Source organism: Anolis carolinensis, chromosome 5, assembly GCF_035594765.1.
Source record: "Anolis carolinensis isolate JA03-04 chromosome 5, rAnoCar3.1.pri, whole genome shotgun sequence".
NCBI lineage: Eukaryota > Metazoa > Chordata > Lepidosauria > Squamata > Dactyloidae > Anolis > Anolis carolinensis.
In genome coordinates this window covers 82,732,719-82,751,128 of record NC_085845.1, presented here as the reverse complement: position 1 = coordinate 82,751,128, position 18,410 = coordinate 82,732,719, and the positions used below count along the sequence as shown (strand labels likewise).

Genomic DNA, 18,410 nt, shown 5'->3' with positions numbered 1-18,410 from the left:
ATAATCTCCAAAAACAGAACAGGGAGGAGGGAGATGAAAAGTCCAGCAAAACGGATTAAGGGAGCCAGATTTTATCGGTTCCAGGAAGGAAGGAGTCAAGTCTGCAATATACTTGAGGCAGGGATCTGCAGGGTCTTTTCTCTCTCCCCAGCAGAAGCAGCCTCCACCCATTTCTTCTTGGAAAGTTCCCTCCTCCTCCAGAGAAGGCCCTGCTAGGAACTCACTTTCCCAGCAGCACTTGCATAGGACGGGTATTGAAAAGTTCCTCTCTGAACATAATGGAAGTTGAAGTTTTTCTCTCTGTTTCTCAGCCATTAAACAGCCTGGTTATGTACATGCTCTGATTGGCTAAGAATGGACACAACCAGCGACTACAATTCCCAGAACTCTCTCTTGCAGTTTGTCTTACAGTAGAGTTCCAATTATCTGACTTCCACTTATCCAACATAACGTATTATCTGATGCGCTGACGTCTCGCCCCTCCCAGTGGGTGACCGGCACTTGGAGAGGCCTGCTGCGCATTGCTGTTTTTCTAGGCAGCAACGTGCAGCAGGCCTCCCCAAGCCGGGTGCTTGCCAGGACGGATGAGACGTGACTGGCACAGACTTTTCCCTCTTATTATTTATTTATTTATTACAGTACTTATATCCCAACCTTCTCACCCATAGGGGACTTGGCACTTGGACAGGCCCACTGAGTGTTGCTGCCTAGAAAAACTGTTTTTCTAGGCAGCAGTGGGCCTCTCCAAGCTGGGTGCTTTCCGGGAGGGAGGAGACTTTTCCCTCCCGGCAAACACTTGGCTTGCTGGGAGGGATAACAAGGCCTCTCTATTATCCAAAAGTTTTGGTTATCCGACATTTGGCCAGCCCGTTTATGTCAGATAACCGGGACTCTACTGTATTTTTAAAAATGTTATGGTTAAAACTTAAAATAATTCTAAAAAATCAGTAGATTGGTGAATTGTTTTGAAACTTGGCAGGCCTGCAGTTGTAAATGGGGTCTAAAACTGAGATAGGTTTCATGCAGATAGGTCTTAAAATGGCTGAGGATTGAGCCTTTAAATTTTCCCATTGTAGCCAAAAGGCGGAATCTTTGCCGAATGAAAACGGCAAAACCACATCGCATTCAAGTAACTTCCCGGTAAAATGAATGAGGGGTCAGTGATAATGGACCCCAAAATAGCATGCCTTTTGGTCAAATTGCACACCTCTACAGGAGAGACATGATGTTGTACAGTAAGCTCCATCCAAAGGTACTTTTATCTCACAATAATTGTACTGTACTTCATCAACCTTCTGTGATAAAGTCCATAGTCACTTGTGCAGAACAGCAGCCACCTGGAGGCCTGCCTACCAGATCCAGGAAGGGATATTAAGGGAAAGGGAGCAAAAGGAGTAACAGGAGCCCAAGGGGTTGAAGCTTTGGGTTCAATCTGGAGAGAGCTTCCATCCCATAAGCTATTTGTTCTTAAGAATGTTTTAACCTGGGCTTTATGATTGGCCTGTGGATTTGCAGCAGCCTTGCTACACTGAAAGTGCACCTACTAAACACAGGAGGAAAGAAAGCTTCTCAATCTGCCTGCTCTATCACTTTTGGCATGACTTTGTTGGTTCTATATTATGTCCTGTCTTTTTTCTTTTGCTTATGTATGTGTTATGATTAAATTTTGTTGTAAGCTGCCCTGAGTCGTTTTGGAGAGAGGGCAGGATATACATATTATTATTATTATTATTATTATTATTATTATTATTGTTGTTGTATGACACAGCAAACAAGATAGATATGCTGGATTTCGTATCACAAAATCCCAAGTCGAACACTTCCCAAGCATCTAGGACTATGTGATGTATTTTCGGATGATGCGCGCAGATCCCAGTAAGGTGGCCTTTTGCAGTTGGCAGATCGTAATTTTGTCAATGTCTATTGTTTCCAAATTATTATTATTATTATTATTATTATTATTATTATTATTATTATTATTATTATTAGTGAGGTGAAGCTCTTCACCAAGGTCCTCCATGTTATTTTAGACCTGGAATATTATGGAGAACCTGAAAGCAGTGGTTCCTTATCCATTGTTGTAATGTGCCTTAGTAATCACTAGATGCCCCCAGTACTCTACAGCTACACTGCTTATGGGTGTAAATTTTGGAATACCAACCACTTTACCCTGATCAATCTCATCAGTGTTCTGCCAGTTATTGCAAATATGTAATTTTAACCGCCTGCCTCCAATCTCTGAATATGCTCACTGCGCCTTGTTTGAGTTGCCTTTATTTGATTTTATTGGATGTTTTTGCTTTTACATGTTATAAGCTAAATGTACCTATGCTGATGTGTTTTATTGTGTATTACTGGGCTTGGTCCCCATGTGAGCAGCACAAAGTCCCTTCAGGGAGATGGGGCGGGATACAAGAATAACGTTATTATTATTATTATTATTATTATTATTATTATTATTATTATTATTATTATTATTTAATGACACAACAAACTAGATAGATATGCTGGATTTCGTATCACAAAATCACAAGTCGAACACTTCCCAAGTGTCTAGGACTGTGTGATGTATTTTCGGATGATGCGCGCAGATCCCAGTAGGGTGGCCTTTTGCAGTTGGCAGATCGTGATTTTGTCAATGTCTATTGTTTCCAAATGCCGGCTGAGATCTTTTGGCACAGCACCCAGTGTGCCCATCACCACTGGGACCACCTGCACTGGTTTCTGCCAGAGTCTTTGAAGTTCAATCTTGAGGTCCTGATAGTGGCTGAGTTTTTCCTATTATTATTATTATCATTATTATTATTAACATAATAATTCTACTGTTAGGGTTTTGTGGGTGGAAAAGCAATTTCTTAATTTTTAATGTACACAATTGTTAATGTTAAAACAGATGTATTGTTACTGGATTCTAGAATATGGAGGCATTTAGGATGAATTAAAAGTCAGAACATCCTGCCATATTAGCAACATTTCTCAGTAGTCATAAACTGTTGAAATAGAACGACAAACATTGCATTTTCCATTTGATCTGTTATCTATTTCAACTAATTATCCATCTGTTGTAAAAATAATTATTTTGAAGAAAATTTCATTTTAACGGTTCTAAAACTAAGGCTATATTTCCATGATGGCATCAGTTCATACAACTGAAAAAAATGAATAAGTCTGTTCGCCATTTCAACACTCAGTACAACTAAATTTTAAAATATATGCACTGAAAAACAGTTCCCTAAAATAAATAACTCTGGCTGTTCTCTCTCTCTCTCTCTCTTTTTTTACAGACTTTATGCATTAAATACACTTACTTTACATATTTACACCAGGTAGATCTGTACTCAGGGCCATAGCCAAAAAAATAAATAAATGGGGGGGGGGGGGGGTTTGAAACTTTTTTTTAGCAAATCATGAAGATTAGTTCCATAATGCAAAATAATTTAGAAATCAGGCTCCATTGATAAATTTCAGTGGACACTCAAGACAGATAAACTTCAGTGGTCGCTCATGGGGATTTGGTTAACCAGTTCAAATTCATGAGTAAACCAGTTAAAAAAAAACTGAAATTTTGGGGGGGGAGGGTTGAACCCCTAACCCCCCCCCCCCTTGGCTACAGCCCTGTCTGTCCTCCCCAGTTACAACTACAAGTAGTTGTTGTTGTTTTTTTAAAATACAACTACAAGTTTAATGGTTTGGAACATAGCTTGAAAGTCACCTTAGGATGGAAGGTAGAGGGAACCATGGCATAGTTCCCTGATGCCCTGTATTACCAACAATAAAATTGGGAAAGCAGTGAATAGAATGCTTCTATTGTAGAAACCCTTTAAAATAATTCAGCTGGCAATGAAAAACTGTACAAAGTGACTTTCATTTTGCTTTGGGACATTACCAGACTGAACTGGGTATTGAAATATGAGTTAGCAGACTAGTCAAGGATAGGTCTGCTGGAAACCACCTATCGTCTAATGAACAGATCAAGTCCACTGGCTTACCGTGCCATGAAAAGCATTTTTATCTAGTCATACCCATGCTCCTAAAATGATTACCTTTCTCAATGCTGGCACATGATAATTGCCTGGCTTTAGGACATGTCATCATTTCCCAGGACCTTGCAAATGCTTCAGGAGTCACCTCCAGGATGTTCTGGCTTGACATAAACTCATCTCCGGCTTTGTTGTTGAAGGAACCACAGAGCCCTGTAGATTGCCAAAATAAAATCACAAAATGTTTTTCTACTTTCACCATTGGTATACCAATTGACTTTATCATAGAACTTTGAGAAACATTAAGTTCGATCTTTAACTACTACTACTACTACTACTAATAATAATAATAATAACACTTTATTTATATTCTGCTCTTCTCCCCAAGGGGACTCAGAGCAGATTACAGCATATAAACAGACACAGGCAAACATTCAGGCAAACAATGAAATGCAATGAGACACAAATACAGTAGAGTCTCACTTATCCAACATAAACGGGCCGGCAGAACGTTGGATAAGCGAATATGTTGGATAATAAGGAGGGATTAAGGAAAAGCCTATTACACATCAAATTAGGTTATGATTTTACAAATTAAGCACCAAAACATCAAATTTGACAGAAAAAGTAGTTCAATACTCAGTAATGTTATGTAGTAATTACTGTATTTAAGAATTTAGCACCAAAATATCACGATATATTGAAAACATTGACTACAAAAATGCGTTGGATAATCCAGAACATTAGATAAGCGAGTGTTGGATAAGTGAGACTCTACTGTACATAGTCAAAGGCAAAGGCTCTCCTTTCATTTCTGGCTCTGGAAGCGGTGCTCATCTCTGGCTCTGGGGGAGGTGCTCTTCTCCATTTGCAAGCTGAGAGCCTGCATTGTCCATAGACACCTCCTGGCTGTGACTGTCTTTTTGTCTTTTTGCTTTTTCCCGCCAAAGCGGTACCTATTTATCTACTCACATTTGCATGTTTTGAACTGCTAGGTTGGCAGGAGCTAGGGCTAACAGTGGGAGCTCACCCCAACCCACAGATTCAAATTGCCAAGAGTTCAGCAGCACAAAGATTAACCCATTGCGCCACCGTGGCCTCTAATTGTACTTAGGATTTACCATTTCTAGAAGTGTTAAAATAAAAAGATTTTGTTACATTGTGGGGAGAAACAGAAATCTAGGGGGAGGGAGATTGAAATCTGGGTGAGGGAAATTGATACCTGCCTTCTTATCAAACGTAAATTCATTTTATCACTTTATAATTCAGTATGCAAATTAATACTGCTTGACAAATACACAATATGTACATTTTCCTCCTCTCCTTCCTATTTATTATTACTATTTATTTGTATTCCACTTTCCCCCAAAATTAGAACTCAAAGTAGCTGACAATTTAAAAAGAATAATACAATTAAAAACATGCAAAAAAATATACAGGATTCACTCAGTCAAAAGATCCTTCAGAGTTCGGGCAGGACTGGGAACTCTTCAAAAAGTTTCTAGAAGGAAAGACTGACTGTTTCAAGGTAGGGATTTCATGTTTAAAATGGAAAGTTTGAGGGGGATTTACTTTTTTTTTTTTTAATAAATTTTTATTTTTTAAAACACAAAAAATACATACCGTAGACATACAAAACATTTACAATTCCCACCACCAACACGAGGATTGTTTTCTTTTTACATATTCGTTTCTTTATGAGACAATTTTTATATCTTTATCTTAATCCATTTCCAACCTATATACTATATAACATTTGTATCTTATTTCTTATGGCTTGATCTCCAGATTGATTCATGATATAGTTCTTTACCATTGTCCATCTTTCTTCCATTTCTCTTGTTCTATTTTCATTAGTTTTTACAACATTTAGTTTCACATTCATAATTTCAAATTCCATTTGCTCCACCATATATTGGTACCATTTATTTACTGTCCATTTTGATTTATCTTTCCACCCTAATACTATTACTGCTTGTGCACATTCAATTATTGCTTCTTTTATTTCCCTTTTATTTCCCATTTCCTCTCTTTTCCCTAATACCGCTATTTCCTTTGTTATGACCCACTCATTTCCTAGTATTTGATTTGACTCATTTTGTATAGTCTGCCAAAAATATTGTACATGTTCACATTCCCACATCATGTGCATAAACCGCCCTTTCTGATGACATCCATGCCAGCACTGACTACTCCCCTTTTTATAGTAGTATGCTAATTGGCAGGGTGTACGATACCATTTGTGCAATATTTTCCTCCTCATTTCTTGTACTCTGGTATTCCTTTTCATCCCTATTGTCTCTACCACATTTCTCATCTCTTGTTCTGTGATTTGCAGCTCCGTTTCCCACATACTTTTCAGATCCCGTATTATACATCCATCAACCTCTATGAGCATTGTATATATTTTGCTGGCCTGTGCCTTCTTTCCTTCCCCCTTTTCTCTTATTATCTTTTCAAAGGCGTTATCTTCTCTCTTAACCATATTAATATTTTCTTTTATTTTGCAATATGCACAGATTGCTCTTATCTGTAACCAATTTTCTTCTCCAAGCCATTGTTTAATTTTATTTTCTCTTACCGTTCCCTCTCTGTCATATGCTAAATGATGAAATAACACAGGAAGAAGTAATTCAGGAAATTAAAGGACTGAAACAATATAAGGCACCTGGTATAGATGGATATACAGCAGAATTTTATAAGACCTTTATGCATGAGTTGGTACCATATATGGCTGAAATGTTTAATGAGGTATATATGAGAGGTATTGTCCCAGAAACATGGAAACTTTCTGAAATTATTCCAGTTCTGAAGCCAGATAGACAACCGGAGCTCCCAGAATCATATCGTCCGATCAGTTTAGTAAACCAAGATTATAAGATATTCATGAAAATCATAGCAAATAGATTGGAAATTATTCTACCAAAGATTATAGGAGAAGACCAATATGGATTTGTTAAAGGGCGGAGTATCAGTGAACCAATAAGAAATGTTGTTAATGCGATTAGTCATGCGACAAAAACAAAAAGAAAATTGTCAATTCTAAAGTTAGATGTGTATAAAGCTTTCGACAAAGTAAACCATGAATATCTGTATAGATTATGTAAAGAACTAAATTTGGGGAATAATTTCTGCGAAATGATTAAAAATGTATATAGGGAGAATACGGCTTGTATTAGAGTGAATGGACAAAGAACGGAAAACATTCAAATTGAGAATGGGACCAAACAAGGTTGTCCATTATCCCCAATGTTATTTGCTCTGGTAATAGAACCCCTAGCATATAAAATAAGGATGGATGAAACATGGGAAGGGTATAAGATTGGGAGGAAGGAGGAGTTGAGATTGAACCTGTATGCGGACAATGCAATAATTTTAACACAGAGACCAAGGGAAATGATTAAATCAATGAAAATAATATTGAGGGAGTTTAAAAAAGTATTAGGGCTATCAGTAAATATGGAGAAATCAGAGATATTATTTATTAATACGCCACCGAAGGAACAATTAGAGATAAGGAAGGAATCAGGATTAAAATTGGGTATTAAAAAGATGAAGTATTTGGGAATTTGGATATTTAAGACACTTGATAAAATAATAGATGGAACTTATAGAATGGCATGGAAGAGAATGTTAAAACAAATGAGCAGGTGGAAGAATAAAAATTTGAGACAGATGTCTAGGATAAGGGCATTGAAAATATTGATAATTCCAAAAATGATGTATTTATTTCAGGCTCTCCCAGGAATTCCTCCCATGGCAAAATTAAAGGAATGGGATAGGAAACTAAATTATTGGGTTGAAGGAGGGAAAAGACCAAGAGTAAGGAAAAAAATGATAATTGCAAAAGAAATGAAAGGGGGATGGGGCTGTCCATGCCTAGAGCTATATAGTGATGCCTTCCAAATTGAAAGACCAATAGAATTACAAGTGACAAATAAAAAATGGGTGAGATTTGAAAAGGAAATGAATGGAGTTAATTGTGAAGAAATAATCTTTAGAAAATGGGATAAGAGAAATATAGATAAATTAATAGGACCAATGAAAGGAACAATGCAAGTGTGGAAGAAATGGCAAGGGAGAATAAGTAGCTTAAAATCTAAAATGTCAACAGTATGGATAATCAATAAGGATAAGGAATCAAATATGAATAGAAATATTCAAACATTGAAGGAAAAAGGAATAGAGAGACTAGAACAACTATATGACAGAGAGGGGGATTTACTTTTATACTGTGAGGTTACAGACAGACAGATAGACAGACAGACAGACAGATTCTTTTTTTTTGCTCAAGACAGAAAAAATGTGCAAAGGTTATTTCATTATAACTGAGATAGTTAATATGCTCTGAGTACTCTTGTGTTGAAAATGTTGAGATTTTGAGTATTTAAATGTATTTAAAATGTTGAGCATCTAAAAATAAATTTAAAAAACATAACAAATGATGTGATGTGATACTATTTGCAGTATTTCTTTTTTTACATTTGTTATATTTTTAAAAATTTATTTTTAGATGCTCAACATTTTACGTACATTTAAATACAGTAGAGTCTCGCTTATCCAACCTTCACTTATCCAATGTTCTGGATTATCCAAAGCAGTCTGCCTTTTAGGAGTCATTGTTTTTGTAGTAAATGTTGCAATGTTTTGGTGCTAAATTCGTAAATACAGTAATTACTGCATAACATTACCGTGTATTGAACTGGTTTTTCTATCAAATTTGTTGTAAAACATGATGTTTTACAGTCATTAATTAATCAGCCCCAGAGGGTTTTTAATAATCTATCCCGTTTTTATTACGATTTAACAATGTATGTGTTTTAAATGCAATTTTTATCCTGTATTTTTGTTTTAATTGATATATTGTATTACTGTTTTATCTTTTTATAGTGTGATTTGTATTATGTTGCCTATGTTTTGTTCTATGTTGTTCGTAAATTTGTAAATACAGTAATTACTACATAGCATGACTGCATATTGAACTACTTTTTCTGTCAAATTTGTTGTATAACATGATATTTTGGTGCTTAATTTGTAAAATCATAACCTAATTTGATGTTTAATAAGCCTTTTCTTAATCCCTCCTTATTATCCAACTTTTTCGCTTATCCAACGTTCTCCCGGCCCGTTTATGCTGGTTATGTGAGACTCTACTGTACTCAAAATCTCAACATTTTGAGCACATTTTCCAAAAGAAATACACTATCTGTAGTATTAGAGCCCCTGGTGGTGTAGCAGATTAAATTGCTGAGCTGCTGAACTTGCTGACCGAAAGGTCAGCGATTCGAATCCAGGGAGCAAGGTGAGCTTCTGCCAACCTAGCTTCTGCCAACCTAGCAGTTTGAAAACATGCAAATGTGAGTAGATCAATAGGTACCACTCCGGCAGGAAGGTAACGGCGCTCCATGCAGTCCTGCCGGCCACATGACTTTGGAGGTGTCTACAGACAATGCCGGCTCTTCAGCTTAGAAATGGAGATGAGCACCAACCCCCAGAGTCAGACACGACTAGACTTAATGTCAGGGGAAAACCTTTACCTTTACCTTATTTGCAGTATTAAAAGAATCCACCTGTTCAGGAAGGACCAGAACCACGGCAAAACAATGCCTTCTACTTCCATCCAACTTTTTTGCTACTCTGATTTGATGTTGCTCATTTAAAATTTTATATTACACTTTGCCATCCCCCTTCTACAGTTCTAAGCAAGAGAACTTAGATTGCACTTTATTGTCCATTTCAACTGTGAAATTACCTTCCCCATTTGGCACATTCTGCACTGGGTTCTATGAATTAGTCTCCTGTTTTAATATTGTATGTTTCATGTTGATTTTAACTATTGTTTTTACTGATATTGATGTTTTTATTGGTATTATTGTTTTATTGCTGTGTTATTGATATTTGATTGTTTTATCGGGCTAGGCCCCATGTAAGCCGCCCCGAGTCCCTTCGGGGAGATGGGGCGGGGTATAAAAATAAAGTTATTATTATTATTATTATTATTATTATTATTATTATTATTATTATTATATTGTTCTGAACTAACAACAAAATTCTCTGACATCGATATGCTACGACAGGGGTCCTTAAACTTTTTAAGCTAAGAGCTGGTTCACATTCACTCAGACTGTTGGGAAGCCAGACTATATTTTGGGGGGAAAATGAACTAATTCTTATGCACACTGCACATATCTTATTTGTAGTGCAAAAATATACATGAAAGAACAATATAATATTAAAATGAAAACATTTTTAATCAACTAACTTACAAGCATTTCAATGGGAAGTATGGGCCTGCTTTTGGATGATGAAATGGTCAAGTTAATTAGGATTGTTGTTGTTGTGTGCCTTCAAGGTGTTTCAGACCTTGAGCAACCCTAAATCCAAAGTTTAGAGCAAGGGACACATAAATGATCGGGGGGGGGGCACATCTGGACCACGGGCCTTAGTTTGGGGACCCCTATGCTATGTTATCAGGCCCTTCCCTGTATGGAGCAAATCCTATTTTGGAACAAGCTACTGTAGACCAAGAGGTCTAAATTCTCTATCATCAGTGGGGGACCATTGGGGTCTTGGGGCCTAGATTAATCCTATGGACCAAGCCTGGAGGACATATGTTTCACTCTATCTGCCTGGAGTATGTCCATTATCTCAAATCAGATTTTGGAGATATGAATTTTCCTTGTAACCCACTCTGTGAAAGTGATTGGTATGGTGAGAGAATCCTACCATTGTTTCCAGCCTAACATAACAGAGAACAGTGAGGTTTCCCTTCACTTATGAATGCAAGCAGAGTAGGAAGAGTTGGGTGTTATCTTCAGTTAGAGATCACAGATAACAGCAGGACTCCGTAGCTTGCTATTGGGAAAGGGATGAGAGGGGAGCAAAATATTTACACTGATTTCCTCTATTTGCAACACTGCTCACGTCTAATCTAAATAAGTAATGGTATTAAACAGAGTGCTAAAATTTGAACTTGAAAATTCCTGACGATCACTGCACACACACACCCTTATAAAAACATGCTGCTAAGCCATAATGACATTATTTCTATCAGAAACATACCTCCTGTGTTTGTAAATTTTTTCGCTGGCAGCGTGGCATAGACCTGCATTGTTGGGACAAGCTGTATTTGTATATTTAAGCCAAAATATAATTGTGCTTCAATATAGGATGAAGACCGCCTGAAGATGACAATTGTATCTGTGGAAAGTGATATTAGTACAACATGACTATGTATTCAATTGCATTTCATTATCTTTTTTGACACTATTATGTGGGGCTGGCATTATCATTTGATTTCAGGAGAGGACACAAAATGTCATTTATTTTATTCGATTACACTATGTAACAAAAATGGGGAAAAACTGTTCCTGTTTTGAAAGTGTTATTTCATGTTTAATTGTGTGGCACCTGCTTTGAAAGTATATTCCAGAAACTCTGTTTTTGTGGCTGCCATAAACGACACTGTGTTTAATTGGTTATTTTTGTGTGTCAGGAGCGACTTGAGAAACTGCCAGTTGAATTGGTTGAGACTTGATGAGATATTAATTGAAAAACTATAGCAAAATGTGCTGTGAGATGTCTCGCAAAAGCAACATTTTTCCAGTTTAATAAACTTTTTCATGATTGTATGATGGCACCAATTAGGAAATGACATTTATAACCCAGGAACAAAAATCGTGTTATATAGTGTAATAGTAAGATCTGGATACAATTAAAAGAGACAGCTATGTAAATCTGGAAGATCAGTATGCAAAGGAATCTTGTACCACCTTTGAGACCAATAGCATAAGGTTTTGTAGAGTTTATTTATGTGTTAATTATATTTATTGATACCCCACTTTATCAATTAGGAAATGACATTTATAACCCAGGAACAAAAATCGTGTTACATAGTGTTAGTATTAAATATGGGGCTTTCTGTCAAAATATTCAATTGGCCTTGGATACCTTAAGCCAGGGGTCCTCAAACATTTTAAGCCGAGGGCCGGTCCACAATCCTTCAGACTGTTGAGGAGCCGGATTATCATTTGAAAAAAATACAAACAAAGTCCGATGCACACTGCATATGTCTTATTTGTAGTGCAAAAACAACAACAACAACAACAACAACAACAACAAGAACAATGAAAGAACAATACAATATTTAAAAATAAAAACAATTTTAACCAACATACATTTATCAGGATTTCAATGGGAAGTGTGGTCCTGCTTCTGGCCAATGAGATAGTCAAGTTAATTAGGGTTGTTGTTGTTGTTGTTGTTGTTGTTGTTGTGTGCCTTCAAGTCATTTCAGACTTTGGGTGAGCCCAAGTCTAAAATGTATTTATTTATTTACTGCATTTATTTACTACATTTGTATCACACCCTTCTCACCCCAAAGGGGACTCAAGTGGCTTACAAATTATATGTACATACAATATATTATATTATTAGCATAGCACAATATTAGCATTATATATTACTATATTGAACTATACCACTATACTGTAATATTATTAGTAATATTATATGTAATATAGAATATATAATTAATATTATTATATGGTATTATTATTAGTGTTATATTGTATTACATTATAATATTATTATCAATATTATATGTATATACAATAGATTATATTATAAAACTGAGGGCGGGGGCCAGGTAAATGACCTCGGAGGGCCGCATCCGGCCCCCGGGCCTTAGTTTGGGGACCCCTGCCTTAAGCTAAGGTGGTTGTTACAATTAATCTCTGCCTCAGGTAGCATATGTGCCAAAATTTGATGGAGAAAATCCCACAGGGTGATTTGCCAGCCTCCATGGTGAATCAATGTGGCAGCGGGGCATTCGTGGAGCAATGCTTCCCCATCACACTTGGGGAAGCATTGCCATTCAGCTTCCTCCCATGCTGGTACTGTTTGTTTCAACAGAACAAGGGAAGCCTCCCATGTTCTGGATGCATAGAATGCATCATAGGATGCTTGCACCCTAGTTGAGCCACAGAGCCTCGCCGGAAGTGAGCCTGCATTGTGTGATGGGAGGCATGGGGCTCCGTGGCTCAACTGGGATGAAAGTGTCCTATGACACTGCCACAGACTAGTCTGATGAATACCTAGGACTTGGAGCAATGGGTTCAACTTACAGGAAAGGAGATTCCACCTGAAAATAAGGACAACCTTTCTGACTGTAAGAGCTGTTCAGCAGTGGAACTCTCTGCCTCAGAGTGCGGTGGAAGCTCCTTCCTTGGAGGCTTTTAAAGAGAGGACAGATGGCCCTCTGTCAGGGGATGCTTTGTGCTTTTACTGCATGGCAGGGAGTTCAACTGAATGGCCCCTGCAATTTCTTCTAATTCTATAATTCTATTCTATGGTTCTAAAATATCTCTGGTCAGCCTTGTCTTTATGCTCATAAAACAAATCTTATCTTACCTGAAGCATAATAATCTTTATGCTTTATCTTGTCATTGAAGAAGCTGCCATTGTTATGGAATATATATTTGTCCGCTGAAAGAGGCTAATATCCACATTGTTGTATTAAAAGATGTATATTCGTATGTCAAGAAAAATGCAAAGGAAAAGACATAATATACACATAATAAAAGTGAAAAATGTGTATGTATGTGGAGGTGTCCACTTACACAGACAGCCTCCCACTTCCACAAACAGCTATAGTCCACACTGAGCAAGAGACACCAGTAGCCCTCCCTCCACTGACATGCAGGTTATATAGCCCCACCCAAGTTTAGCAGTTTGTTTTTGGACCCCCACCTCTCCCTTTTGCTGGGTTAATTTCATGCAAACTACTTTTTCACTTTCAACACAGTTTGCAGTAATGAGAACAAGCGGGAAGCATAGGAAGAAAGTGGGAGTTAGAGAAACTGGGTTATTATAATAACAAAGTGAAGGCTTTCATGCAGGGACAATTTGATCCTAGATGTTCTTTTTTTCCTCCAGAATGGACATCCCAGGATTCCTTAATTTGCATGACCCTGCCCACTGCCTCTCCCTTAACCCTTTCCTACCCCTTCCTATGGCACACATTTAACAAAGGAATTGAGCAGACACTGAACATGGGGAAAATTCACCATGATTTACAAAAGTTATACTTGACCTACATCCAGAGAGTACTATTAATCCAACCAATGATGGATCTGGACCACACTTGCCACGGATAATGGGACTTGCAGTACTTTCAATGATACCGTGACCCCCACCAACAATGGACTGGGACCAAACTTTGCACAGAGAAGCCCCATGACCAAATGAACATACTGCAGGGGTTTGTGGGAATGGACCTTGATTTTGAGAGTAATAATTCACCTGCATCCAGAAAGGACTGAACCCAGTTGACATCAGATCTGGGCCAAACTTGGCACACAGACCCAACATGACCAACTGTGCATATGGGCCCAATTTGGGGGTGATTGACCTTGGATCTGGGAGTTGTAGCTCACTCTTATCCAGAGAGCCATGAATGTAGCCGATGATGGATCTGGACTAAAAAAGGCACACAGACCCAACATGATCAACTGTGAATACTGGCAGGATTTGGGGATGATTGCCCTTGGAATCTGGGAGTTGTAATTCACCCATATCTAGACAGCACTGAACCCATCCAACGATGGATCTGGACCAAACTTCAGTGATATTACCGAACATCCCAAAACAATGCCGTCCCCAAGCTAATATATAATATTGTTAAATGATTACAGGAGGCTTAGTCCCTTTATGCTCTTGAGAGAAAACCCTTTTAATGTGCTTCAAGAGTCTCATGTTAAAATCACCCAAGAATGCCTCTCTAGAGCCACAAGTCCCCCAATTAAACTGTAATGAATTTTAATATCATCAGACTTCAATACCATCAGATATTAAAGTACAATACGACTTAGAATTTAATTAACAAAAACTACCATTCAGTGTTAGAAAAATACAAGGCTGGCATTTTCTGTTTCATTTTCTAGTAAACTGTACCAAGATCAAAATATTATGGAAAAAAAACTCCATACTGATTAAAATGTGTCTTCAAAGATTCAAATGTGTAAAAATGATGAATCACCCCAATCTTTTGCTTATTGGTCTGTTCTTGGTTATTCATTATACCAATAAGAAGAGCGCTGCCCTCTTATTCCGAATGGCTTTGAAGTGTACTTACCAGTAAAAGAGCTAAAGTCACAGTCTTGACACACGTCTCAGCTGGACCATTGTGACAGGGACGCAGCTCCACACTCAGAGACCAGTTCTTGTGCTAAGAAACCAACAAACAAATCCAAACACATTAATACTACCTGAAAGAAAGGGGAAGTCAAAATATCCCATGAGAGTTCATTGTCTCTGCTTAAAATAGTCTAGCAGGAGATTCTGAAAATGTACCATTCATATTTGGGTTGCAGGAATGTTTTCTGGGAGATGGCTACAATAGCACAAAACAGTTTCAATGAACAGTTTAAATATCTGAGGGTTGTTGTATGTCTTTCGGGCTGTGTGGCCATATTCCAGAAGCATTCTCTCCTGACGTTTCGCCCACATCTATGGCAGGCATCCTCAGAGGTTGTTTAAATATCTGGGTTTTTTTGTATGCCTGACTTCAAGAGCTAATGTGGTGAAGTGGTTTGAGTCTTGGACTATAGGCCTTACCACATTGGGATATACTCCGTTTATATCAGTATGCATTGTTGAGGGATGCTGGTCATGAAGTGATTTATAGTTTCCAAATCACGACCTCCCTGAACCACTGCAAGCTGGATAGCAAGTGTCATGGAAGCAAGCAAAATACAGCAGAGTCTTTCACAGCAAAAACATTCTTCAACCCATCTATCAGCAGATCCCAACTGTTGGCATCTACACACACTATTTAGGTTTTCATCCAAAATATCCAGTGGCTTTAATCTTCACAGTTTGCCATATGTACAAATGTACAATCAGGATTCTCAGATCCACTTTCCTTGTTCTTGCAAACAATCAGAGTCATCAAAGAGTCTCAGAAACGGAGTATATCCCAATATGATAAAGTCATATGATTCAGAAGACAAGGGACCTGATCACAAAGGCCCATTGATTCATCATGCATCGTGGTGAATCTATGGGGTCCCGGCAGGGAGGTGGAGAACCCATTGTTCCATGCCCCACAGCTCGTGACTTGTCTTTCCCCCCATCCCATGAGGGGAAGCATCGTCACCTGGCTTTTCACCATTGCTGGTAAGGCAACATGGGAAAACTTTGTTTGGGAAATTATTGTGTGTGCATACTCTGCTAACTCTCCCTTTTGTGGACAGAGCCCATCTGGAAGTACATATGCGTTGTGTAATGGGCTCCGTCCTGAAAGGGCAGAGCAAGCGGTCTACGATGGGTCAAGTAGCCCGTCTGATGAGGTTTGTTGTTGTTTATTCATTCAGTTGCTTCCAACTCTTCGTGACCTCATTGTCCACCCCACGCCAGAGCTCCCTGTCGGCCATGGCCACCGCCTGCTCCTTCAAAGTCAAGCCAGTCACTTCAAGGATACCATCCATCCATCTTGCCCTTGGTTAGCCCCTCTTCCTTTTTCCTTTCATTTTATGCAGCATCATTCTCTTCTTCAAGCTTTCCTGTCTTCTCCTTATGTTGTCAAAGTACTTCATCTTTGCCTCTAATATCCTTCCCTTATTTCCTGGAGTATGGACTGGTTGGATCTTCTTGTGGTCCAAGGCACTCTCAGAATTTTCCTCCAAACCACAGATCAAATGTGTCTATCTTCCTTCGCTCAGCCTTACTTATAGTCCAGCTCTTGCATCTATAGGTTACTATGGTAAATACCATTGCTTTAACTATGCGGACCTTCGTTACCAATGTGATGTCTCTACTCTTCACTATTTTATTGAGATTGATCATTGCTCTCCTCCCAAGAAGTAAACGTCTTCTGATTTCCTGGCTGCAGTCTTCGTCTGCAGTAATCTTTGCTCCTAGAAATACAAAGTCTGTCACTGCCTCCATGTTTTCTCCCTCTGTTTCTCAGTTATCAATCAGTCTGGTTGCCAAAATCTTGGTTTTCTTGATGTTTAACTGCAACTGCTTTTGCACTTTCTTCTTTCATCTTAGTCATAAGGCTCCTCATCTCCTCCTCACTTTCAACCATCAAAGTATGATGAGATAGTAGGATTCAAAGCTCCTTGTGGCCATGGAAACCCACCGGGTGACCCTGTGCAAGTCACATATGCTCAGCCTCAGAAAACCCTGTGATAGGTTTACCTTAGAGTTGCCATAAGTTGGAAATTACTTGCAGGCCATAACAACCACAGCAGCAGCAGCAACAGACCTTTCAGTGCTGACCTTTTGTATTTGAAAAGTCAAGGACCTATAACCTTGTGACTTTGAGCAGGGAAGGAGGCGAGTGGGTGAAACACCTGGAGAAAATCCACATTTATTTAGGAGAGATGAACTACGGTTGAAACTAGAAATTGTGAGGACAATTTTCTGCAGTTCAAAATAATGCCTGGCTCGTCTATCATGTAAAATGCTCCAGCAAATGCATGGGAGGGTACAAACATTCAACAGTAGATAAAAATGTTCCAGCATAGAAGTTTGCATACAAGAGAGTCTGCATAAATTTTGCCGAGGGAAAAGTACAGCAAGTCTCTAAGGGAACTGCTGTTGTGATGAACAGGCAACCAAAACGCCAAGGTCACAGAAGCCAGAGGAAAGGCAGACTACTGGCTCGTTTGTTTTAATATATTCCAATGTATAAAGCCATAGTAGTAAAACAAAGCTAAATAAGATAAAATTAAAAAATTCCACAAAGTTTATGGGAAGTATTAAAAGAGTTTCCTTGATATTTTTCACTTATCCAAGCCTCGCTTATCCAAGCCTCTGGATAATCCAAGCCATTTTTGTAGTCAATGTTTTCAATATATCATGATACTATCTGTGCCCGGCCACGCATTGCTGTGGCGTTGTCTGGTGGTGTCTGTATTTTATAGGCAGTGTGGAAGAGGCCTAAGTGAGGCCTAACTCTGCCTGTCCCCTGGGCTGAGTGGGTTGCTAGGAGACCAAGTGGGCGGAGCTTAGCCTTCTAGCTGGCAGCAATTGGATAAAAACAATTATTCCTCTCCCTCTAATTAGGACTTTATTTTTCTTTCCTTTTTGTTGTATCAACCTAGAGGCATGGATGAGGGGTTGTGCTGTCAATTTTCGAGGTTGTGGGGTGTTTAGTTTTGTTGTTTTGTTGGTCGCCAGTATTCCATCACTCTTTTATATATAGAGATTTTTGTGCTAAATTCATAAATATAGTAATTACAACATAACATTACTGCGTATTGAACTACTTTTTCTGTCAAATTTGTTGTATAACATGATGTTTTGGTGCTTAATTTGTAAAATCAAAACCCAATTTGATGTTTAATAGGCTTTTACTTAATCCCTCCTTATTATCCAAGATATTCGCTTATCCAAGCTTCTGCTGGCCCGTTTAGCTTGGAT

At 38.3% G+C, this 18,410-nt stretch overlaps 1 protein-coding gene across 1 annotated transcript in view; it reads right to left on the bottom strand.

Annotated features, from left to right (window-relative positions):
• muc19 (mucin 19, oligomeric) overlaps positions 1-18,410 on the bottom strand; it is a 113,987-nt gene that overhangs the window by 59,186 nt on the left and 36,391 nt on the right. The window contains exons 13-16 of the mRNA XM_062981696.1: positions 15,115-15,207; positions 13,392-13,476; positions 11,043-11,180; positions 4,044-4,193 (exon numbers count right to left, since the gene is read on the bottom strand). Coding sequence (XP_062837766.1) covers positions 4,044-4,193; positions 11,043-11,180; positions 13,392-13,476; positions 15,115-15,207 — 466 coding nt within the window. The remainder of the gene's footprint in view (positions 1-4,043; positions 4,194-11,042; positions 11,181-13,391; positions 13,477-15,114; positions 15,208-18,410) is intronic.